The following is a 25,060-nucleotide window of genomic DNA, read 5'->3' as shown; positions in this document are numbered from 1 at the left end:
TCTGTAACCTTAGTAGGATTTTTGAAACCTCAGAACTGTGCAATATGGTATCATTAAGGACTGGCATTCATTTTTATCTATTATTTTGTTCCCTGGAGTATGTTCTTGCCTTTCCTTTTATCCTGTTTTAGTGAGAAGACTTCTAGACTGAAATACATAGTCCCTGCATAGTACACAGCAAAGTAGGTGGTGTATAGTAGGACGCCTAGAATGTGGGTCATTAGAAACAAAGATCATAAGGCAAATAGCATAAAATTGCAATTTCAGCTTTTCATGGGGTTTGGAGTAAACCAGTGGAGATACTCTCCTTGAGTCTAATATGATCTCAGTTATGCGTGGAGGCTCAGGCTTCAGAAATCAGACCTGGGGGAGACAGGGGTGGGATGTATAGAAACAGTCAGAAGGGGTTAGAGTCTGATGTGACTGCATCTGAGGGTGTACACAGAGAAAGCCTGGGCTGCCTTAGAGGCCAGGGGCCATCGTGTGGGCTGTGTGTGAGGGGCGTTTTCCCCTGCATTAGCTTTCAGGTGGCAGGACACCACCTCCAGGAACAATCATGAGCTGCCACCACTGCCAAGAACATGAGGACCAGGTATCTGCATACCCTCTATCAAAGGGGTAATGACCAGAACATGCTGAGAGGAGAGGCGACAGGCATCCATACTAAAACAGCCCTCGCACCAAAAATGCTAAACCCACACAAGGTACACAGGGGGGCTCCCACCTATAAATAGTCCTCAGAGACCATCGTAGATAATTGTTTCTCCTAAATTCACAAGATGATGCCGTGAAAGTGCTGCACTCAATATGCCAGCAAATTTGGAAAACTCAGCAGTGGCCACAGGACTGGAAAAGGCCAGTTTTCATTCCAATCCCAAAGAAAGGCAATGCCAAAGAATGTTCAAACTACTGCACAATTGCACTCATCTCACATGCTAGCAAAATAATGCTCAAAATTCTCCAAGCCAGGCTTCAACAGTACATGAACGGTGAACTTCCAGATGTTCAAGCTGGATTTAGAAAAGGCAGAGGAACCAGAGATCAAATTGCCAACATCTGTTGGATCATTGAAAAAGCAAGAGAGTTCCAAAAAAACATCTACTTCTGCTTTATTGACTACGCCAAAGCCTTTGGCTCTGTGGATCATAACAAACTGTGGAAAATCTTCAAGAGATGGTAATACCAGGCCACCTGACCTGCCTCTTGAGAAATCTGTATGCAGGTCAAGAAACAACAGTTAGAACTGGACATGGAACAACAGACTGGTTCCAAATCAGGAAAGGAGTACGACAAGACTGTATATTGTCACCCTGCTTTTATGCAGAGTACATCATGCGAAATGCCAGGCTGGATGAAGCACAAGCTGGAATCAAGATTGCTGGGAGAAATATCAATAACCTGAGATATGCAGATGACACCACCCTTATGGCAGAAAGTGAAGAAGAACTATAAGAGCCTCTTGATGAAAGTGCAAGAGGACAGTGAAAGAGCTGGCTAAAACTCAACATTCAGAAAACGAAGATCATGGCATCTGGCCCCATCACTTCATGGCAAATAGATGGGGAAACAGTGAGAGGCTTTTTCTTGGGCTCCAAAATCACTGCAGATGGTGACTGCAGCCATGAAATTAGATGTTTGCTCCCTGGAAGGAAAGCTATGACCAACCTAGATGGCATATTAAAAAGCAGAGACATCACATTGTCAACAAAGGTCCGTCTAGTCAAGGCTATGGTTTTTCCAGTAATCACATATGGATGTGAGTGTTGGACTATAAAGAAAGCCGAGTGCTGAAGAATTGATGCTTTTGAACTGTGGTGTTGGAGAAGACTCTTGAGAGTCCCTTGGACTGCAAGGAGGTCCAACCTGTCCATCCTAAAGGAAATCAGTCCTGAATATTCACTGGAAGGACTGATGTTGAAGCTGAAACTCTAATACTTGGGCCACCTGATGGGAAGAACTGACTCGCTGGGAAAGATTGAAGGTGGGAGGAGAGGGGGCAACAGAAGATGAGATGGTTGGATGGCATCACCGACTCAATGGACATGAGTTTGATTAAGCTCAAGGAGTTGGTGATGGACAGGGAAGCCTGGCATGCTGCAGTCCATGGGGTTGCAAAGAGTCAGACATGATGAGCAGCTTAACTGAAACTCACAGAAGAGAAATGAAGAAGAAGAGGAACCACTCCCAGTTGAAAGACCAAGAGAATTCCCTTGAAAGAGCAATGAAACAGACCTATTCAGTCTAGTAGGTACTGATTTCAAAAAGATGACTGAAAATACTGAAGGAATTAAAAAAGGCTATCAACAGAAACACAGAGTACTATAAAAAAGGAATTAGAAACTATAAACAGGAACCAAGAAAAATTAGAAAACTCACTTGCCAGGACAAAAACTGAAGTAAAGGCAATGAATAGCAGAATAAATAAGAAGAATGAGTATCTGACCTGGAAGACTGAATATGAAAACTGCCCAATTAGGGCAGCAGACAGAAAGCCAAATGAAAAAAAGGGACCTGTGGGGTACGATAAAGTATGCCAATCTATGTGTAATAGGAATTCCAGAAGGAGAAGAAAGAGAAAAAGAGGTTGAAAATGAATCTGAAGAAATTATGACTGAAAGCTTCCCATACCTAAAGAACGAAACACATATTCAGTACAGGAAGCACTGAGGGTCCCAAACAAGGTAAACTCAAACAGGCCTACACCAAGACACATTATACGTAGCAGAAATTAAAGAGGAAAATTCTAAAGGAAGCAAGACAAAAGGTTAATTATAATGGATTCCGCCATCAGTTGTTTCTACTACAGAAATGTTGCAGGCTTGAAGGAAGTGGCAAGATATATTCAAAGTCCTAAAAGGGAAAAATCTGCAACCTAGGATCCTCTACCCAGCAAGGTGATTGTTTAGAAAGAGATGAATTTCTCAGAAAAGGAAAAAACTCAAAGTATACAGTAATACTAAACCTGTCCTAAAGGAAATACTGAAAAGTCTTCTCTAAATAGAACAGGAGTAATATTCTATAGGGGAAAAAGAGGGGGAGGAAAAAAATCACAATTGGAAAGCAAATTACTGAAATAAGCCTGAGATTAAAAAAATTTTTCTTCTGTGAAAGGGATAACCACAATGAACAGCAAAAGAATGAACATGAAGATATAAAAGTGGACATCTAAATCATAAAATATGGGGGAGGAAAGTAAAATGTCGGGTTTTTTTTTCTTTCATTTCCTAGATATGTTTGAGCCTGTATGCCTACCTATCTAAGGCAAGTAGATATAGGATGGGATGATTTGAAAAATAGAAAAACAATAGATTCACAGAAACCAAGAAGAAAATAAGTATGACACAAAAGAAAATCATCAAACCACCAAAGGAAAACAAAGAAATAGGGACAAAGAAGAAATATAAAGTCAGTGGGAAAACAAAGTTAAAATGGAAATAAATATGTATATATCAATAGTTACTTTAAATGTCAGTGGACTAAATAGTCAAAAGACAGAGGGGCAAACATTTGCACAGCAAAGGAAACCATAAACAAAACCAAAAAGATAGCCATCGAATGACAGGAAATATTTGCAAATGAAGTGACCAAGAAGGGATTAGTCTCCCAAATTTACAAACAGCTCATGTGGCTCAATATTAAAGAAAACAACCCAATCAAAAAATGGGCAGAAGATCTAAGACATTTCCTCAAAGACATACAGATGGCCAAAAAAGCACATGGAAAGGCGCTCAACATCACTAACAGAAAAGCCCAGACCAGAACTACAAAGATGTATTGCCTCAGACCTGTCAGGTGGCCATCATCATCATCATCAAAAAATCTACAGACAAACGCCAGAGAGGGTGTGGAGAAAAGGAACTCTCCTACACTGTTAGCAGAAGTGAAAACTGTACAGCCACTATGAAGAACAGGGTGGAGGTTCTTTAAAAAACTAAAAATGAAACCATCATATGATCTAGCAATCCGACTCTTAGGCATATATCTGGGAAAACAGGCACCCCAGTGTTCACTGCAACACTGTTTACAATAGACAATCTAATGTCCAGATGAATGGATAAGGAAGATATGGTGTATGTATACACACACACACAATGTTACTCACCCATTAAAAAAGAAAATGCCATTTGTGGCAAGACTGGTGGACCTAGAGATTATCATACTAAGTAAAAGTAAAACAGAGAAAGACAAATAACATATCACTTACATGTGCAATCTAAAAAAATGACACAAATGAACGTATTTATTTATGAAACAGATTCACAGGCTTACGGTTACTAAAGGGGAAAGGTGGAAAGGAGGGATAAAGTATGGGTTTGTGATTAACATACACACAATGGGCTTCCCTGGTGGCTCAGCTGGTAAAGAAGCTGCCTACAATGCAGGAGACCCTGGTTCAATTCCTGGATCAGGAAGATCCCCCGGAGAAAGACAGGCTACCTACTCCAGCATTCTTGGGCTTCCCTGGTGGCTCAGACAGGAATCTGAGCTGCAGTGCAGGAGACCTGGGTTTGATCCCTGGGGTGGGAAGATCCCCTGGTGGAGAGCATGGCAACCCACTCCAGTATTCTTGTCTGGAGAATCCCCATGGACAGAGGAGCCTGGTGGGCTACAGTCCATGGGGTCACAGAGTCAGACACAGCACATACATATAATACTATATATAAAATAGATACTCAACAAGAACCTACCATATAGTATGGGAACTAACTCAACTCAGTACTTTGTGATAACCTATGTGAGAAAACAATAGATACGTGTGTGTGTGTAAATCACTCTGCTGTACACCTGAAACTAACACATAAATCAGCTATCCCCAAATAGAAAATAAAAAATGAGAATAAAGATAAACTCTCAAAGAGAGTAGATCTCTCAATATTCTGTGGTAAACCTTAATGGAAAAGAATGTATAACTGAATTACTTTGCTGTACAATAGAAACTAACATTGTGTATCAACAATACTTCAATAAAATAAAGACAGGGTGGCAGATGTATTGTTTTAATCCAGAGCCTACAATATGCTGCCTATAAGACCCACTTTAGGGCAGAGGACACACACAGATCAAAAGCGATGGGATGGAAAAATATTTCATGTAAACTGAAATGAGAAGAAAGTGTGGAATCACTCATGTGAGACAACACAGACTTTCAAACAAATACCATAAAAAAAGATAAGGACACTATATTGAAAAAAGGATCAATTTAGGAAGAGGATCTTATACTCATGAGCATATATACACCTAATGTAGGAGTATCTAAATACATAAAACAAATACCAACAAACAAAGGGAGAAATCGATGGCGAAATAAGAGTAGGAGATTTGAACACTCACGTCAATGGATAAATCTTCTAGACAGAAAACCAGTAAAGCAAGAGATCCTAAACAACACAGTAGAATTATGGTAAATTGATATTTTCTGGGCATTAAAAAAACACATTCTTTTCAACTGCACCTGGAACATTCTCTAGGATTGATTACCGTCTCAGGCATAAAACAAGCCTCAACAAATTTAAGAGTGTAGAAGTTATCTCACACATTTTTCCTGACCATAATAGCATTAAACTAGAAATCAACCACAGAAAAAGAAATGAGGGGAGAAAATAAGTTACACAGAGACTCAACAACAGACTACCAATACTAAAAAAACCAATGGGTCAATGATGAAATCAAAGAGGAAATTTATTTATTATTTTTTAAATATTTACTTTTGACTTTGTTGTTATGCACAGGCTTTCTCTAGCTGCTGCCAGCAGGGGCTACTCTGTAGTTGTGGTGCTTGGGCTTCTCAATGTGGTGACTTCTCTCCTTACGGTGCATGGGCTTGGTTGTTCCCAGGCACATGGGCCCTTCCCAGACCAGGGATCCAGCCAGTGTCGCTTGCATTGCAAGGTAGATTCTCAACCACTGGACCACCATGGAAGCCCCAAAGAGGAAATTTAAAAATACCTTGAGACAAATGACAGTGAAAACAACCATAAAAAACCTATGGAATGGGACTTCCGTGGTGATTCAGTGGCTGACTCCAAGCACCCAATGCAGGAAGCCCAGGTTCAATCTGTGGGCTAGACCCCGTGTGCAGCAGCTGAGAGCTGGCACAGGTATTTTCAAAAAAGAAACCTATGGGACGCAGCAAAAGCAGTTCCTAGAGGGAAGTGCACAGCGATACAGACCTTGCTCAGAAAACATGAAACACATCAAATAAACAACCTAGCCTACCACTTAATTATCCTTATGGCTTCCCTGGTGGCTCAGACGGTAAAGCGTCTGCCTGCAATGAGGGAGACCCGGGTTCGATCCCTGGGTCGGGAAGATCCCCTGGAGAAGGAAATGGCAACCCACTCCAGCACTCTTGCCTGGAGAATCCCATGGACGGAGGAGCCTGGTACGCTATACTCCATGGGGTTGCAAAGAGTCGAACATGACTGAACGACTTCACTTCACCACTTAATTATAGAATAAACAAAACCCAAAGTCAGCAGAAGGAAGGAAAAAATAAAGATCAGAGAGGAAATAAATAAAATAGAGATTTTTTGGGGGGGAAAAAAATTACAACTGAGACCTGGTTCTTTGAAAGGGTAAAAAAAATGGCAAATCTTTGGCCAGGCTCACCAAGAAGAAATGAGAGACCCCAAGTAAATGAAAAAGACATAACAACTGACTTAAACACAAGACATGACATCAAAAACTCCTTGAAGAGAGCATAGGCAAAACGTTCTGACATAAATCATACCAGTGTTTTCTTAAGTCAGTCTCCCAAGGCAGTAGAAGTAAAGAAACAGATGGGACCTAATCAAACTTACAAGCTTTCAGCACAGCAAAGGAAACCATTAAAAAAAGGAAAAGACAACCTATAGAATCGGAAAAAATAATTGCAAATGATGCAGCTGATAAGGGCTTAATTTCCAAAATACGTAAACAGCTCATAGAACAACAACAACAAAAAGACAGCTTAATCAAAAAAGGACAAGAGACCTAAAATGGCATTTCTCCAAAGAAGAAATACAAATGGCCAATATGCACATGAAAAGATGCTCAATATCACTAATTATTAGAGAAATGCAAACAAAAACTGCAGTGAGGTACTGCAGTGAGTGGCTGGTTAGAATGGCCATCATTAAAAACTGTACAAATAACAAATGCAACAGAGGATATGGAGAAAAGGGAACTCTAACACTGTTGGTGTGAATGTAAGTTGGCACAACCACTATAGAAAACAATGGAAAAAGAGAAAAATAGAATTACCATATGGTCCAGCAGTCCCACTTCTGGCTATATATCCAGAAAAAACTCTAATCCAAAAAGATACATGTACCCCCTATGTTCACAGCAGCATTATTTCACAATAACCAAGACATGGAAACAACCTAAATGTCCATCGACAGATGAGCTGATACAATGTGGTGCATATATCCAATGGAATACATCTCAGCCATAAAAAGATGAAACTGCCATTTGCTGCAACATGGATGCAACTAGAGATTATCATAATAAGTGAGGTCAGAAAGAGACAGATAGCATGGTATTACTTAATGTGTGAAATCTAAAATATGACACAAATGATCCTATCTGCAAAACAGATTGAGGGATAACAGACTTGTGGTTGGTAGAGGGGAGGGTGTTGGGAGAGGGATGGGGTGGGAAGCTGGAGTTAGCAGATGTAACCTGTTACATATAGAATGGATAGACAACAACATCCTACTGTACAGAACAGAGAACTATATTCAGTATCTATATAAATAATGGAAAATAATATTTTAAAACTAATGTATATATACATATAACTGACTTTGCTGAACAGCAGAAATTAACGATATTATAAGTCAACTGTACTTCAATTACATGAAATTTTTAGATGCTTACTCCTTGGAAGAAAAGTTATGACCAACCTAGATAGCATATTCGAAAGCAGAGATATTACTTTGCCGACTAAGGTCCTTCTAGTCAAGGCTGTGGTTTTTCACGGTCATGTATGGATGTGAGAGTTGGACTGTGAGGAAGGTTGAGCGCCGAAGAATTGATGCTTTTGAACTGTGGTGTTGGAGAAGACTCTTGAGAGTCCCTTGGACTGCAAGGAGATCCAACCAGTCCATTCTGAAGGGAGATCAGCCCTGGGATTTCTTTGGAGGGAATGATGCTGAAGCTGAAACTCCAGTACTTTGGCCACCTCATGCGAAGAGTTGACTCATTGGAAAAGACTCATGCTGGGAGGGATTGAGGGCAGGAGAAGGGGACAACAGAGGATGAGATGGCTGGATGGCATCACTGACTCGATGGATGCGAGTCTGAGTGAACTCTGGGAGTTGGTGACGGACAGAGAGGCCTGGCGTGCTGCGATTCATGGGGTCGCAAAGAGTTGGACGTGACTGAACGACTGAACTGACTGACACTTCAATAAATTTTTTTTTAATTTAAAAAGCAGCAGAACCATAGTGAAAGGAGGAAAGGTCAAAGTTAATATTGCTTCCCACCCCCCTGACCTCCCCGCCCAGGAGTAAAAGATGAAACAGTTTAAAAAGTAATGTTACTCTTGCATAAAATGAAGTGCTGACTTCTTTTTTAGGTACATGGCCCCTGAAGTTCTAGATGATTCCATAAATATGAAACACTTTGAATCCTTCAAACGTGCTGACATCTATGCAATGGGACTAGTATTCTGGGAAGTAGCTCGACGATGTTCCATCGGCGGTAAATTTCTCTCCCTTCCCCCAATATATAGTCACAAGCAAAAGTTGTCTAAGAATTGTCTTTTTTATTGAATGTAATTGTTTACCCAGTGACGAATGAGAGTGCCAGAGAGATGACACAGCATGCTTTATCCTTGTGCAGGGCTTTATCCTAATACACAGCTTTATTCCAGTGTGGTCTGTTTCTAGTTCCACTTGAATTTTGGGAAGCAATAGAAACCACCCCCTTGTTATCTTGCAGTATAGATATTTAGAATGAATGACTGCTTGTGAGGCCACCCAGGAAGCTATTTTTAGCATGTACCAGAGTCAAACTGATTTTTTTTACTCCGAGATTGTAGTGATTTTCTCCATCATGATAGTGGAAATTACATATGCAAATACACTGTCATTGCATTACTTTTTAAAGTACGTTTGTGCTAGATTGAGAACTTTCAATGTTTACTGGAGAAACAGTCTTATCCTTGAGAACCCAGGCTCACCTGAGACTAGTGCCTCAGGTCTAGGCACTAGTTTTTTTTTTGAGGCAGTGAGGGGTGGAGTAGCAAATAGGACAGGTTACTAACAGACACAGGTAGAGGAAGGGACTTGCGCCTCAGGCTTGCCATGTAGGATCCACACCTTAGTGAGAGTGTACATCCCCTTACCGCTGAGGCTGTGCACTTGCAGAATAAAGGCTTTCACTTCCCGCACATTAGGGCTCTAGGAGAAAATGTCTATCTGGTCATCACAACTCATAGTTAACCATTATTAAAACAGCCTTTGCTGATTGTATTGCAGAATTTAGTTTCAAAGTATGGGCTTAGTACTGACTCGAGGTGGGTTGTTGATGCAGACATGCATAAGAGAACAGGCTGTTCCACTTACCTGTTTTAGTAATGGGACACTGTAACAGGATTTCCAGCTGTTCCTTTTCTGTCTGGTCAAAGATTGTTCTGACATTATCTGAGTAAACCTTTCAAAATAGGTTTTTTTAACATTCTTTACCAACGTAGGAATTCATGAAGATTACCAGCTGCCTTATTATGATCTTGTACCTTCCGATCCATCAGTTGAAGAAATGAGAAAAGTTGTTTGTGAACAGAAGTTAAGGCCAAATATTCCAAACAGATGGCAGAGCTGTGAAGTGAGTATTTATTTTGGATATTATACAGTTTTCTAAACTGCTTCTGGTTAGTATGTAGAAATTTGCTACTTTTATTTAAGGAAAACAGAAGAATTCCCATTCTTTTTTCATAGCTAATTATATCAATGAGTAAAAACAGAGTAATTTGGTTTTTATGTTCAATTTCAAGCACATTGCAAAGGCGATGGAACATTTTGAGTGGCCATCCGTTTATTAGAGCAGTGTTTAGATCTGCCAGTGAAACAAGGCTCCTGCATTTTAAACTAAAGCTTCCTGGCTTTCCCTGGTGGCTCCATGGTAAAGAATCCGCCTGTCACTGCAGTTAACACGGGTTCAATCCCTCATCTGGGAAGACCCCCACAGGCCACAGAGCAGCTGAACCCATGCACCACCACTTACTGAGCTCTAGAGCCCGGGGGCTGAAACTTACTGGAGCCCGAATGCCCTCAGAGCCTGTGGCTGCAACAAGAGAAGCCACCACAATGGGAAGTCCAAGTGCCACAACTAGAGAAAAGCCAGGGCAGCAATGAAGGCCCAGCACAGCCAAAAACTATATATATATATATATATATGTATATGTATATGTATATGTATATTTTAAAGCCACCTTTCAACCAGGGCAGCCCAGAACAGTGGGCTGTGTGCTGGCTGGAATCAGGAGGCCTATATTCTAGATCCTGGCTACCATGTGTTTCAGAATCTGACTTCTGGCAAAGCACTTCAGTTCTTGGGACCTTAATATGCCTTTTTGTAAAATAAGGGATTTGGATGATTGTGAAGATGGTTCAGATGATTTTATATTTTATTCATTTCACTGCTCATATGACTATTCATCAGGAATTTGTGGAAACTGCTTTTCAGCAGTATCTGAGCTTTTCAACCCCAGCTCTTTACAAAAAGTTTTAGAAATACTTTTGTAGTTATACTTTTAAAGAATTTATAAGAAAAATGTTATTTATCCTTAATTGCTTTTACTAATGGAAGTAGAAGGTATTAAGAATACATAGAAAAACTGTACAGAAAAGGTTTTAATGACCCAGATACCAGGATGGTGTGATCACTCACCTGGAGCTAGACATCCTGATGTGTGAAGTCACGTGGACCTTAGGAAGCATTAGTACAAACAAAGCTAGTGGAGGTGATGGAAATCCTAAAAGATGATGGATGTTGTTAAAGTGCTGCACTCAGTGTGCCAGCAAATTTAGAAAACTTTTTGAGCAGTGGCCAAAGGACTGGAAAAGGTCAGTTTTCATTCCAGTCCCAAAGAAGGGCAATGCCAAAGAATGTTCAAACTACCACACAATTGCACTCTTTTCACATACTAGTAAGGTAATGCTCAAAATCCTTCAAGCTAGGCTTCAACAGTATGTGAAATGAGAACTTCCAGATGCACAAGTTGGATATAGAAAAGGCAGAGGAACCAGAGATCACACTGCCGACATCTGTTGGATCATAGAAAAAGCAAGGGAATTCCAAAAAACACTTCTGCTTCATTGACTACAGTAAAGCCTTTGACTATGTGAATCACAACAAACTGGAAAATTCTGAAAGAGATAGGAATACCAGACCACCTTACCTGCCTCCTGAGAAACCTCTATGCAGTCAAGAAACAACACTTAGAACCAGACATGGAAACAGCAAACTGGTTTAAAATTAGGAAAGGAGTACGTCAAGGCTGTATACTGTCATCCTGCTTATTTAGCTTATGTGTAGAGCACATCATGTGAAACGCTGGGCTGGATGAACCTCAAGCTGGAATCAAGACTGCTGGGAGAAATACCAATAACCTCAGATAGGCAGATGATACCACCCTAATGACAGAAAGTGAAGAGGAACTAAAGAGCCTCTTGTTGAAGGTGAAAGAGGAGAGTGAAGAGGCTGGCTTAAAACTCAACATACAGAAAACTAAGATCATGCATCCAGGATCATCACTTCATGGCAAATAGGTGGGGAAAAAATGGAACAGTGAAAGACTATTTTCTTGGGCTCAAAAATCACTGAATGGTGACTGCAGTCATGAAATTAATAAAGATGCTTGCTCTTTGGAAGAAAAGCTATAACAAACCTAGACAACATATTTAAAACAGAGGTATCACTTTGCCAACACAGGTCTGTATAGTCAAAACTATGGTTTTTCCAGTAGTCATGTATGGATGCGAGAGTTGGACCATAGAAGCCTGAGTGCCTAAGAATTTATGGTTCCGAACTGTGGTGCTGAAGAGTCCCTTGGACAACAAGGAGATCAAACCAAGTCAACCCTAAAGGAAATCAACCCTGAATTTTCATTGGAAGGGCTGGTGCTGAAGCTCCAATGCTTTGGCCACCTGATGTGAAGAGCTGACTCATTGGAAAAGACCCTGATGCTGGGAAAGATTGAGGGCAGGAGAAGCAGGTGACAGAGGATGCGATGGTTGGATGGCATCATTGACTCAATGGACATGAATTTGAGCAAACTCTGGGAGATAGTGAAGGACAGGGAAGCTTGGCGTGCTGCATTCCATGGAGTCAGAAAGAGTCAGACACAACTGAGTTAACAACCATTATTATGATACTATTATAATATTGGTAAAACAAAGCATTTCCCTTTGGAGTTGATGTTTTGTAGTATAGGAAGAATAAAAAGCTGTTCACTTAAGTAGTTTATTTTACATCTTAAAAGTAGGACACAACTGAAGCGACTTAGCAGCAGCAGACTTCATTAGATACCTGTGAGATCAAGAGAGTTCCTTGGCTGCCTCCAATGAAATCCAGTATGCAGGCCCAGACAAAATATATTGTGTGCTCACAGAACCTGCATGTTTAACAAATGAAATTGGCCTAGATTTTGTCTTTGAAAAATTTCATCTTGACACTACAAACTGGAATTATTCATGCACTCATTCAATAAGCAAATTAGAGCAAATTAATATTAAACAGATGGCTAATTAAGCATGAAGTTAGTAGTTAACATTAAAAACATACATGCAAGTTGCAATTACTGTCGCAGCATGTTGAATTAATGCCATCACTGTCATTTTAGATTTTCTCTCGATTTAGCTAGTTTTGTATCACTAACTTAATCTTTCACTTTTCTTGGGTTTTACAAATCTCCCCTCAGTAGCTGAAACACATTGAGAATTTGAAACTGATAGGATGCCTACGGAAGTGTTTTTCAGAGCCCTCTGACCTTTTCCAGTCTGAAAAGCCAGTCTGGCTCTAGGCCAGCTTTCATCTTGGGATATCCCTCACCTTTCACCTGTGATCTCTCTTGCCTCTTCTGTGGTGACTGCCTTTCTGAATCCCATGTCTTCACATTTCTTGGTTTGCTCATTTATCCCCCTCTTCCAGCTCTTTGCTCAGATGTTACCTTGTCAGTGAGACGTTACCTGTCAATCTATTTAAAATAGCACTTTTCCCCCCCTGGCATATTTTATCTCCTTCCCTAAATGATGTTTCTCCTCAGCACTTAGCACGGACAGTCCATGCATTCTGCTTATTTATTATATGCTCTAGCCCTCTATAACGTAAGCTTTGTGAGAGCAGAAATGTCGTCTGTTAGTTCACTGCTGTGTCTGTTAGTGTATCCTACCAGATGCATGTAGGATGGCATCTGGATTATGGCACTCAGTTTGCTGGATGATTTTATGCATGTCCTGAACCCTTGGTCATTTTTACCTGAAAACAAATGTTCATTTCTAGGAAATTTTCCTCAAGTATTCCCTTCCATTTTCCGTTCTTTTTCTTCAACTCTGGTTATGAATGTAGACATCCTGAACAGGCATTCTGATTTTCTTGTGTTTTTCTTCCTATTACCCATCTCTTTGTTTTCTTTTCTCTACTTTCTGGGAAAGGAATCCGCCTATATCTTTTGGTCTTATTATTATCACTCAGGTTTATCTTGTGGTTTCATAAAACTTTCCCCAAACCAAACAAAACCCCAAAAAAGTATTGACAAGTCCAGTATCAGTAATCTCTTTGAAGATATTAATGATGGGTTGTTGATATTGTCTTCTATACGCCTTTTGGTTTTTCCAAGGTGTTTTTTCTGTGTCAGTGTCTGCATTTCATATTACTTTCCTGAAATGTTCGATCAAGCTCATGCTCTGTATAAAAGCAGCACTGAAAGCTGATAGGAAGCTTTGTGCACGTGAATGGAGCTTATCTTCCACTGCAGTCTAAGGGTGAAGTAACTGGGTTGCTTCCTTGGGGAACCACTGATGTCTCTCTTTAGGCTTTTCTTCTTGGGCTGAAGACTCTTCTGGTCTCTTACCTGGAGGACCATGTAAAGTCACTGGCCGTGTTCTGGGGAGAAAGTTTACTGTCTTAGCATTTAGTGTGTTGTCAGTGTGGAATTTTGCCCTTATTTCCCCAAGACGGGAATCTGTTCTGCTCTCTCAGATTGAAACCTCTTGTCTTCTGTTCGGATGGGGTGGGATGGTCACCCAGCTGTGTGAAGTTGGGGCAGGGCAGGTATCTGGGTTTCCAGCTTCTTTGGCTGATTCTATTTTTACCCTGAACTTCACCCCAGGGATACAGGATATAAGTTAATTCCTCAGTTTTGGGGGCCATTTCATGTGAGTCAGGTTCTCTTTGCTTTGCACAGCTCTTTTGAGGATTCAGGTTTCTCAGGCTGCCAAGTAAATCCTCCTTTGTCCATCTGCTTTCCAGCTGCTGGCACCAGTATCCTGCTGATGGGAATTTAGGTCATCTTTACTCATTTGCTATTACAAATAATGCTGAAACAGAAATACTTGTATGTCGTTTAAAAAGAAAATTTACAGGTAGATGAGATGGCTGGATGGCATCACCGACTCGATGGATGTGAGTCTGAGTGAAGTCCGGGAGATGGTGATGGACAGGGAGGCCTGGCGTGCTGCGATTCATGGGGTTGCAAAGAGTCGGACACGACTGAGCAACTGAACTGAACTGAAAGATTATTATCCAGGTCGTTGAAACATGGTGCATGCATTAATGATCTTTCTTTTCTTTTCTTGTAGGCCTTGAGAGTAATGGCTAAAATTATGAGAGAATGTTGGTATGCCAATGGAGCAGCTAGGCTTACAGCTTTGCGGATTAAGAAAACATTGTCACAACTCAGTCAGCAAGAAGGCATCAAAATGTAAATTCTGTGGCTTTGCCTGAACTCTACTTCTTCTTCAGATCTGCTCCTGGGTTTTAATTTGGGAGGTCAGTTGTTCTACCTCACTGAGAGGGAACAGAAGGATATTGCTTCCTTTTATGACGATGTAACAAGGTGAACTAAAACATCCCAGGATTTCTTCAGACCCAGGAAACCGCCATGTGGGGTCCTTTCTGTGCACTATGAACGCTTCTTTCCCAGGACAGTTACAAAATGTTGTGTAGTCTACCTTTATTTTTTATTAACACAGAACTTGTTTTTTTAAATGATTGCTGGTCTTAACTTTAGGTAACTGCTGTGCTGAAGATCATCTTTAAGGGTAAAGGAGCTGGATGGCTGAGTTATATGAAACATTTCTTATTTTTAAAGAAAGTGATTTCTCCTGGTTAGGTTAGTACATTCTCAGAGGATTCTGAACCACTAAAGAGTTTCTTTGATTTAGACTTTGAATGTACTGTTCTATAATTTTCAGGATCTTAAAACTAACACCTATAAACTCTTGAGTCTAAAAATGACCTCATATAGTAGTGAGGAACATAATTTATGCAATTGTATTTTGTATATTATTGTTCTTTCACATATTCAGAACATTACATGCCTTCAAAATGGGATTGTACTATACCAGTAAGTGCCACTTCTGTGTCTTTCTAATGGAAATGAGTAGAATTGCTTAAAGTCTCTCTGTGTGTTAAACCTGTCATGTTTTAATTCAAAAGTTTATTTACCTGGATAACCCAGACTTACTCTGTTTTGTTTTCTGGAAGAGTTTTTCTGGTATGTTCTTTGGTATTCCATTTTGAAAATGCCTTTCTCCTACCAAAATGTGCTTAAACCACTAAAGAAATGAAATGGCATTAATTGGTAAATGGTAATCATGGTCATAATTAAGTATTCTCATCCAGTTTTTGCATTTTAATTGTATTGTCTAAGTACACTTTAAAAAAATCAAGTGGCACTCTTGATGCTTATAGTACTTTAATAACTTAAAATCTGTAGCATACAGACAAATTTTTCTAAAAGGGAAAATTTGTCTAGCTGCTTGTGAAAAGTTGTGTGGCATTCTGTAAGCCATTTTTTTCTTTATCTGATCAAAGACAGTGTTATTTTTTTAAGAAATGAATTACCTTTAAAATTAGAATATGGTTAATGTTAAATAGGCTTTTTTCTAGGAAGGTAAAGGTAGTTGATAATTTGAATAGTAACAGGTATTTGAGAGTCACACCGTTGTGTAGGAGTCACTGTTCTGTGGACTTTGTCTTCGTAGCTAAGGTTAGAGTCAGTGTGGTTTTGAGGTCGCACTACACTTTGAGAAAGGCAGCTTCTAATTCAGTCTTTCCTTCTCTGTGCAGATATTGCAACTGCCTAATTTATATGGCTATGGAGTGAATTTGGTGCACCCTCAATATCTGGGAAAGTGATAGCTAAGGCATATTCCAAGGATAGATTCTCCATTTACAGATGTTTATGGTGAAATTAAGTGTTTAAAGCAAATCTGTCATGGCCTTCTCACATTAAGGTGAAAGTAGCTTATAATAACTGGTTTTACTTCCAGTGCTAAAAGTCTTTGCAGGATTTTTACAGTTTTTCAAAGTCCTCTTTATCACTGTGATCTTAATCTGAGGGAGGAAAGTCTATCATAGCTGTGAGGCAAGATGTCCTTATAGAGCTATCAATTTCCTGATGAAAGGGTCAGAATAATTACCTTTACAGTATTTTGGTCATTAAGAGATAGTGGCCATTTATGCTGATTGAGCTGCATTCTGATAACGTCTTATTTCTTATAAATAGAATAAATTTTAAAGACTATTTGGTCTTAAAGCCAAAGTAATTTTAGAATGAATGAGATACTTCATAGGAATTTAGTGTCAATTTCACGTGTTTAAAAACAACATGGGGAAAATATTGTTTAGAGGTTAATATTTTGAGTCCAAATTTGAGTTTTTTCTGTAGTTACCATGATTTCATCAAAGCAAATGAGTGAGTTTGAGAGGTTTGTTTTATAATTGTGTTACGTTTCCTGTTTAATAATCTCTAGCTCTATGATCAGGTACTTTTACTTTTCTTTTTTTTTTTTTTTTGGCCATTTACAAGCCTACCAGATCTGCTTTATGAAATCCAGGGGACCAATGCATGTAATCACTAAAACTATTTTTATATAATTTTAAGAACATACCAAAAGTTCTTGTCTGATTTAAAGTTGTGATACATGATTTCTCAGTTTCATATAAGGTAATCAACTTTTGCTGAAGATATTCTTTATTAAGTAAAAAAAAAGACTTACAATTTTACTGTTCAGCCTAAATGGATAAAATCTACTTTTGATGAATCAGGGAACTTTTTAAAAGTTGGAATTTAGTTCTAAATTGGGTTTACATGTTACGCTAGCTGATTCCTTTTTTTTTCCCCCCCGACTAACGATGGTTTGACAAACCCCAATTGGCTAGTATTGAAATGAAAGTAACTGAAAATATTTATGGATCATGATTGCTGTGGCTGTTCCTGCAGAAAAATTTGACTGGATATATTTAAAAACACAAGCCTTTGTGTTTATACTATCTTCAGATGCTCACTTTCCAAGGTTCAACTTGGCTGAAGTATACCTTCAGGCAGGTGGTCTGTCAGTGCCCCCAGAGGGACGGGGGTGAGGGGTGCATGCGGCTTACTGGGGTGTAGGCATCCCTGGTCTTTTCTTCACACCCTTAGCTCGCTCGCTCCCAAACTGCCTTCCTGCTGGTCCTGCCTCTGAGTGGGCTGGCAGCAAGGGGTAGCTCTGGCAGTGGGAGCTGTGCCAGAAGCAATGGCCAGTTGTATCTTCCATAGGACAGGGTAAGGTCCAAAGAGCTGAGCCTGTGGTTATGCTGTAATGATAGTGCTCAGGAAGTGCCTTGAGTCAGGATACAGTGCCATGGTCAGCAAGAACTCCAAATTTCTATTCTTAAAAGACTTCAGTGGTCACTTGGCCATTCTGCTGCTCATGCCTGAGTTACCTTTGTTCCCCCTCTACCTTAAAGAACTGTCACATACAGAGTATTTTGTTAAACAAGATGGCAAAGTGCTAATTAAAACTCAGAACAACATGAGGATCCCATTAGACATGTCATATCAAGAGTTTATTTTTACCCCTCCAATGAAAGAGCGATTGTTAGTAAACTATTTCTTGGCCATGGCAGTGTTCTGGCTCCAGATGGTGAGAGTCCAAATAATGGTTCTGTCACAGCCTGGCAGAAAAATGCCAGTTCAGACGTTTTTGAGATTCTAAAAAATAGCTCATGATGTGTCCTGCAGCATCTTGTGTCTGTTTTGGAATGCTGCGATTCCCATGGGCCCTCTCCGGAAATGCTGGACTTCTAGGACATTCTGAAGATTGTCAGTATATTTAAACCTTTAACCCTATTATGCAGTCTTATTTGTAACTGTAAACTTAAAAAAAGTGGTTAACAACATTCAACCAGTTTCTTAAAAGCTTAAAAAGAACTTCAGTGAATGTTTTTATTTTTAAACAAGATTTGTGAATTGAGTATCATGAACTGTGTTTTGATATCCCTTTTTCACATTGTGCCAATGGAATGGGGTGTTTGATATTTCTTTATATGTCAAGGAGATGCTTCAAAACGTCAATTGCTTTAAACTTAAATTACCTCTCAAGAGACCAAGGTACATTTACCTCATTGTATATATGATGTTTAATATTTGTCAGAGCATCCTCCGGGTTTGCAGTTTTATTTCTATAAAGTATGAGTATTATGTTGCAAAATTACTCAAATGGTACTGTATTGTTTATATTTGTACCCCAAATAACATCTATACTTTGTTTTCTGTATTTTATTGTATTTGTGCAAATTCTTTTGGCTTTATCACTGTAATCTCTGCCCCTTTAAGATGTGTACAGAAAATGTCCATATAAACTTTCACTTATGTTGGATGATTTTGAGAAACCTGTAAAGAGGTGAGGAAAACAAAAACTGCAGTTCCCCATAAGTTTTTAAAAATTGTATACTGTATTTGTAGTAATATTCTGAATGAACTGTAAATAGGAGGTAGAAGAATAATGCTATGTCAAGTCCTAACACTACAGTAGGAAAATGGAAGCAGTGCAAATAAATTACTTTTTTTCCCAAGTGCTAGTGGCTTAATTTAAAATAAAGGGTGTATATTGGAGAGAGTCCTGCAATTATGAAATGTAACTGATAGAAATACAGACTAGAATCTTTGGATGACTGCTCGGTACAAGTTACAGTATTAGAGTGCGTTTGAGACTTGCCCACCTGTCCAAGGGTGCATCTTTCTGTGTAGAAGCTTCTTTCCACATGCTTGTGGGTGGCTAATCTGTTGGTGGACACGAAGTGACATGTCTACACGTGAACTGCTTTGTCTCTGGCTCAGCAATCTGCTAAGTTTGTGTTAAAGTTTTTCAATGATTTCCAAAGAAAATTTAAAGTGTTTTCATCTTCTTTCCAAATTTTTCCTAAATTAAGGATTGTGAGAAATAATTTGTAGAAATAAGTTTTTTGTTTTTGAGTTTGTTTGAACAGTTAGTCTCCTGAGAGTGAGAACTTGACTGATAAGAGAACTGAGGAAGTAGTGATAGAGAGGGGAGATGGCATCCCCAAGCCCACAACATACTCTGGGTGAGGTTTTGCAGATTGGATTGTTCTTGCCTTAAAGACTAGTCACCTCAATTCAGAGACCAGATTTAGCGATTTTATTTTTCTTCATAATAAAGGCAGAAGTAGAGCTTTTTCCAGAAGAAAGTGAGATTACTTTTAAAACATCATAGATTCAGAGAAAACAGAACTAGCTTTGTCTTTTCATCACCTCTTCAGCCCTTGGGGTTTTCTGATTTGGAGAAAGTGATACTACCTATATGGTCCAATGGACAGATCCTGCAACTCTGTGCTTTATTTCATAATTGAGAACTTAGAAAACATTGGAGCTATTCTGAAAAGTGAGTAGAAAAATTTGATGTTATAAGAGCGAGGGCTCAGTCATGTATGACTTTTAAGGGTTAGAAAATATTCAATTAAATAATATTAAATCATTGTGAAAAAGTTCTTAATGTGAGATGGAAAAAAAGAAACTTAAGATGACTATTTTCTTTCCTAATACAAAAGAACAGAATTATAATAGGACACTGGCAACTTAAGTATTTCAAAGAAGAGAAAGGAAACAAAGGCTGTCGAGAATGATAGGATTTGGATACAACTAAACCAGCTCTCAAAAATAAAGGTGGGGAAAAAAGCAGCACACATGGAAAAATGAAATTAAGATCATTCCTTAACGCCATACACAAAAATAAGCTCAAAATGGATTAAAGACCTGAATGTTAGACCAAACACTATAAAACTCACAGGAAAACATAGGCAGAACACACTATGACATAAATCACAGCAACGTCTTCAATCCATTTCCTAGAATAATAGAAATAAAAACAAACAAATGGGACCTACTTAAACTCAAAAGCTTTTCCACAGCAAAGGAAACAATAAGCAAAACGAAAAGACTACCCACAGATTGGCAGAAAATATTTGTAAGTGATGTTACTGATAAGGGATTAGTCTCCAAAATTTACAAACAGCTTATGACACTTAATAGCATCAATACAAACAACCCACTCAAAAGGCAGAAGCCCTGAATAGACATGTCTCTCAAGAGGACATACTGATGGACAGCAGGCACATGGAAAGGTGTTCAACACCGTTCCTTATCAGAGAAATGCAAATCAAAGCTACAATGAGAAATCACCTCACCCAGGCAGAATGGCTATCATCAAAAACTCACAAACAACAAATGCTGGAGAGGGTGCAGAGCAAAGAGAACCCTCCTGTCCCGTTAGTAGGAATGTAAACTGGTACACGAACTATGGAGAACAGTATGGAGGTTCCTTAAAAAACTAAAAATAGAGCTACCATATGATCCTGCAATCCCACTCCTGGGCATATATCCAGAGAAAAACATGACCCCAAAAGATACATGCACCCCAATGTTCACTGCAGCACTGTTTACAACAGCCAAGAGAGGGAGACCACCTAAACGTCCACTGGACATTCAGGCATGGTGGCTCACTCCGTGTGCCTGGAGAATCCCACGGGCAGAGGAGTCTGGCATCAGTGGTCCCCAGGGACACACAGAGCTGGACACAACTGAAGTCACAGCACACACGCACACGATGTATGTTACAATAATAGCACAAGAGAGTGGGTAGGAGATGGAGCTATACTGGAATAAATACTCTGCTTTTCACTGGAATTACACTAGCATTAATCTGAAGATTGTGGTTAACTAAACTACTGCAGTCCCTAGAACAACCACTAAAACACTCAAAATACAGTTTAAGAAATCTAAACAGCACACTAAAAAAGTTTTAACACAGAAGAAGGCAGCAACAGAAAGATGGAGATGCAAACACATACGAGACATTTGGAAAACAGTAAAATGGTAGCCATAAATCAAATCAAACCATGCCAGTAATTTCATTAAAAATGACTGGACCAAATACTTGAACCAAAAGAAGAAACTGTTACAATGGATAAAAAAAAAAAGCAAGACTTAACTATATGGTGTCTACAAGAGAAACTTTGGATTCAAAGACAAATAGCACAAAAGTAACTATGAAAAATATACACCATGCCAATAGTAACCATAAGCCAGAGCCAGAATGGATATACTGATGTCAGACAAAGTGGGACTGGAAATAAACTAGAAATGGAGGACACTTCAAATGACAAAGGGTCAGTATGTCAGGGAGACACATTGCTCTGCCACACGGGCTCACTCGTGTGCACTCAGTAAAGCTAACCTAGTGACAGCAGGTTGTGGTGAAGGAAATTCCAGTGTTTGTTCCGAGGCACCCACTGTGGAGACAAGTGAGAATGGTGGCTCATGCCTGAATGGCCCAAACTCCCCAATGGATTCTAAGGAGGACAAAGTGAGGGAGAGGGTCACAGGATGATTGATCAGCTCATACACAGTTCTGGTTGGTTAGTGGTGAGCCAACAGGGTGATGTTTGGGGACTCTCCATCATCAACTTTCTGCTTCCAAACTGTCTGGCACCTACATGCCTGTGGTCAGCATGTAGTTAACTTCCTCCAACTAGTTGTTGTGAAAGTGAAAGTCACTCAGTCATGTCCGACTCTGCAATCCCTTTGGAATTCTCCAGGCCAGAATACTGGAGTGGGTAGCTGTCCCCTTCTCTAGAGGATCTTCCCAACCCAGGCATTGAACCCAGGTCTCCCACACTGCAGGCAGATTCTTTACCAGCTGAGCCACAGGGGAAGCCCAAGAATACTGGAGTGGGTTGCCTATCCTTTTTCCAGTGGGTCTTCCCGACCCAGGAATCAAACCAGGGTCTCCTGCTTTGCAGGAGGATTCTTTACCAACTGAACTATCAGGAAGTCCTAGATATTAATGTACCTAAATAGCTGCACCTAAAAACAAATATGTGGAGAAAAAAGTGACAGAATTGAAAGGAGAAATGGATAATTCACCAATAACATTTGGAGATTAATACCACATTCTCAATAACTCATAGAACTTGAAAAAAAGCAAAAAAGAAAATGTCATCGCCCAACCTGTCCTGACATCTGTAGATCAACCACCACAGCAAAACATACATTCGTTTCAACTCCACAGGGAACATTCTCCAGGGAAAGACCACATGCTGTCTCGCTCTAGGTGAGTGTGAGTGATCACACCATGGTGATTATCTGAGTCGTGAAGATCTTTTTTGTACAGTTCTTCTGTGTATTCTTGCCACCTCTTCTTAATATCTTCTGCTTCTGTTAGGTCCATACCGTTTCTGTCCTTTATTGAGCCCATCTTTGCAGGAAGAACATGCAAAGACACATGTTAATCAAACTCACAAAAATTAAAGACAAAGAAAAATATTAAAGGCAATAAGAGAAAAAAATCAACAAATAATGTACAAGAGAATCCTCATAAGGCTATCAGCTGACCTTTCAGCGAAAACTCTGCAGGCCAGATATGAGTGGCACACTATATTTAAAGTGATGAACGGAAGAAATATTACAACCAAGGATACTCCACTCAGCAAGGCTCTCATTCAGATTTGACAGAGAAAGCAAAAGTTTTACAGACAAACCAAAGCTAAGAGAACTCAGCACCACCAGACCAGTTTCACAACAAATCCTAAAGGTGGGATTGTTCTTCCCAACAGAAGGCTGGAAAACTTCTCTAGGTGGAAAAGAAAAGGCCACAACTAGAAACAGACAAAAAAATTACAAATGAGAAAGCTCACCACGAAAAGCAAACATAAAGATAGGAAATCATCCACACACAAATATATTAAAACCAGCAATTCTGAGGAGAGTACAAATGCAGAATACTGGAAGCACATTGTAAATTACAAAATCAGCAACTTAAAACCAATTCTGTAGATACATAGACTTCTGTATCAAAACCTCATGGGAACCACAAACCAAAAATCTACAATAGATACACACACACAGACACACACAAATGCAATCCAAATACAACAAGATAAATGTCAAATCATAAGAGAACAGAATAAGAGAAGAAAAAAGATCTATAAACACAACAAAATGACAATAAGAACATACATATAAATACTGCCTTAAATATAAGTAGATTAAATTTTCCAACCAAAAGACAGAGACTGGCTGAATGGACACAAAAACAAGACCCACATATATGCTACCTATAAGAGATCCACTTCAGATCTAGGGACACATACAGACTGAAAGGGGAAGGGACAAAGGTCTTCCACGCAAATGGAAATCTAAAGAAAGCTGAAGTACCGACACTCATGTCAGACAAAATAGACTTTAAAATAAACATTGTTATTAGAGACAAAGAAGGACACTACATAATGATCAAAGGGTCAATCCACAAAAAAGATGTAACAAGTGTAAGTATATATGCACTCAAAGGAGCACCTCAATATTTAAGGCAAATTATAACATCCATAAAAGGAGAAATTGACAGTAACACAGTAATAAAGAGGGATTTTTAACACTTCACATTCATGAATGAACAGATCATCCAGAGAGAAAGTCAATACGGAATATGGAAACACAGGCTTTAGATAACATAGTAGATTTAAACTTAATTGATATTTATAGAACATTCCATCTGAAATCAGCAGAATACAATTTCTCCTCAAGTGCACAGAGAACATTCTCCAGGATTGATCACATCTTGGGCCAGAAATCAAGCCTTGATAAATTTAAGAAAATTGAAGTCATACAAAGCATCTTTCCAAACACAGTGATATGAGATTAGAAATCAATCGCACATACAAAAATGTAACTAACACCACGTGGAGGCTAAATAATGTGTTGCTAACAACCAATGGATCACTGCAGAAATCAAAGAGGAAATAAAAAAAGATACCTAAAGACAAATAAAAACAAAAGCAGGACGATCCAAAACCTATGGGACTCAGCAAAAGCAGTTCTAAGAGGGAAGCTTATAGCAATACAATGTTACCTCATGAAACAAGAAAAATCTCAAATAAACAACCTAACCTTACACCTAAAGCAACCAGAGAAAGAAGAACAAACAAAACCCCAAATTAGTAGAAGGAAAGGAATCATAAAGATCACAGCAAAAATAAAAGAGATAAAAAACAATAAAAATATCAGTGAAACTGAAAGTTGGTTCTTTGAAATGGATAAACCTTTAGCCAGACTCATTAAGAAAAAGAGGGTACAAATCAATAGAATTAGAAATGAAAAAGAAGTTACAATGGACACCACAGAAATACAAACAAGCATAAGAGACTACTACAAGCAACTATATGCCAATACAGTGGACAACTTAGAAATTGACAAATTCTTAGAAAGCTACGATCTCTCAAGACTGAACCAAGAAGAAACAGAAAATATGAACAGATCAATCCCAAGTACCGAAATTAAAACTGATTTTAAAACTTCCATCAAAGAAAAATCCGGGACCAGAGGGCTTCACAGAAAAGTTCTATTAAACATTTAGAGACTATGTAACAACTATCCTTTGGAGAAGGCAATGGCACCCTACTCCAGTACTCTTGCCTGGAAAATCCCATGGATGGAGGAGCCTGGTGGGCTGCAGTCCATGGGGTTGCGAAGCAGACACGACTGAGCGACTTTACTTTCTCTTCACTTTCATGCATT

General features: G+C 39.2%; 1 protein-coding gene across 2 annotated transcripts in view; it reads left to right on the top strand.

Annotated features, from left to right (window-relative positions):
* The window catches only part of TGFBR1 (transforming growth factor beta receptor 1), a 69,950-nt gene extending 50,903 nt beyond the window's left edge, over window positions 1–19,047 (top strand). For both annotated transcript variants that reach the window (XM_069576071.1, XM_069576070.1), the window contains exons 7-9: window positions 8,561–8,685; window positions 9,680–9,810; window positions 14,787–19,047. In XM_069576071.1, coding sequence (XP_069432172.1) covers window positions 8,561–8,685; window positions 9,680–9,810; window positions 14,787–14,912 — 382 coding nt within the window. In that variant the 3' untranslated portion in view covers window positions 14,913–19,047. The remainder of the gene's footprint in view (window positions 1–8,560; window positions 8,686–9,679; window positions 9,811–14,786) is intronic.
* Window positions 19,048–25,060: the final 6,013 nt, after the last annotated feature.

Source organism: Ovis canadensis, chromosome 2 (assembly GCF_042477335.2).
Source record: "Ovis canadensis isolate MfBH-ARS-UI-01 breed Bighorn chromosome 2, ARS-UI_OviCan_v2, whole genome shotgun sequence".
Taxonomy (NCBI): Eukaryota; Metazoa; Chordata; class Mammalia; order Artiodactyla; family Bovidae; genus Ovis; species Ovis canadensis.
The sequence above is the reverse complement of the archived record's forward strand: the minus strand, read 5'-3'. Positions and strand labels throughout refer to the sequence as shown.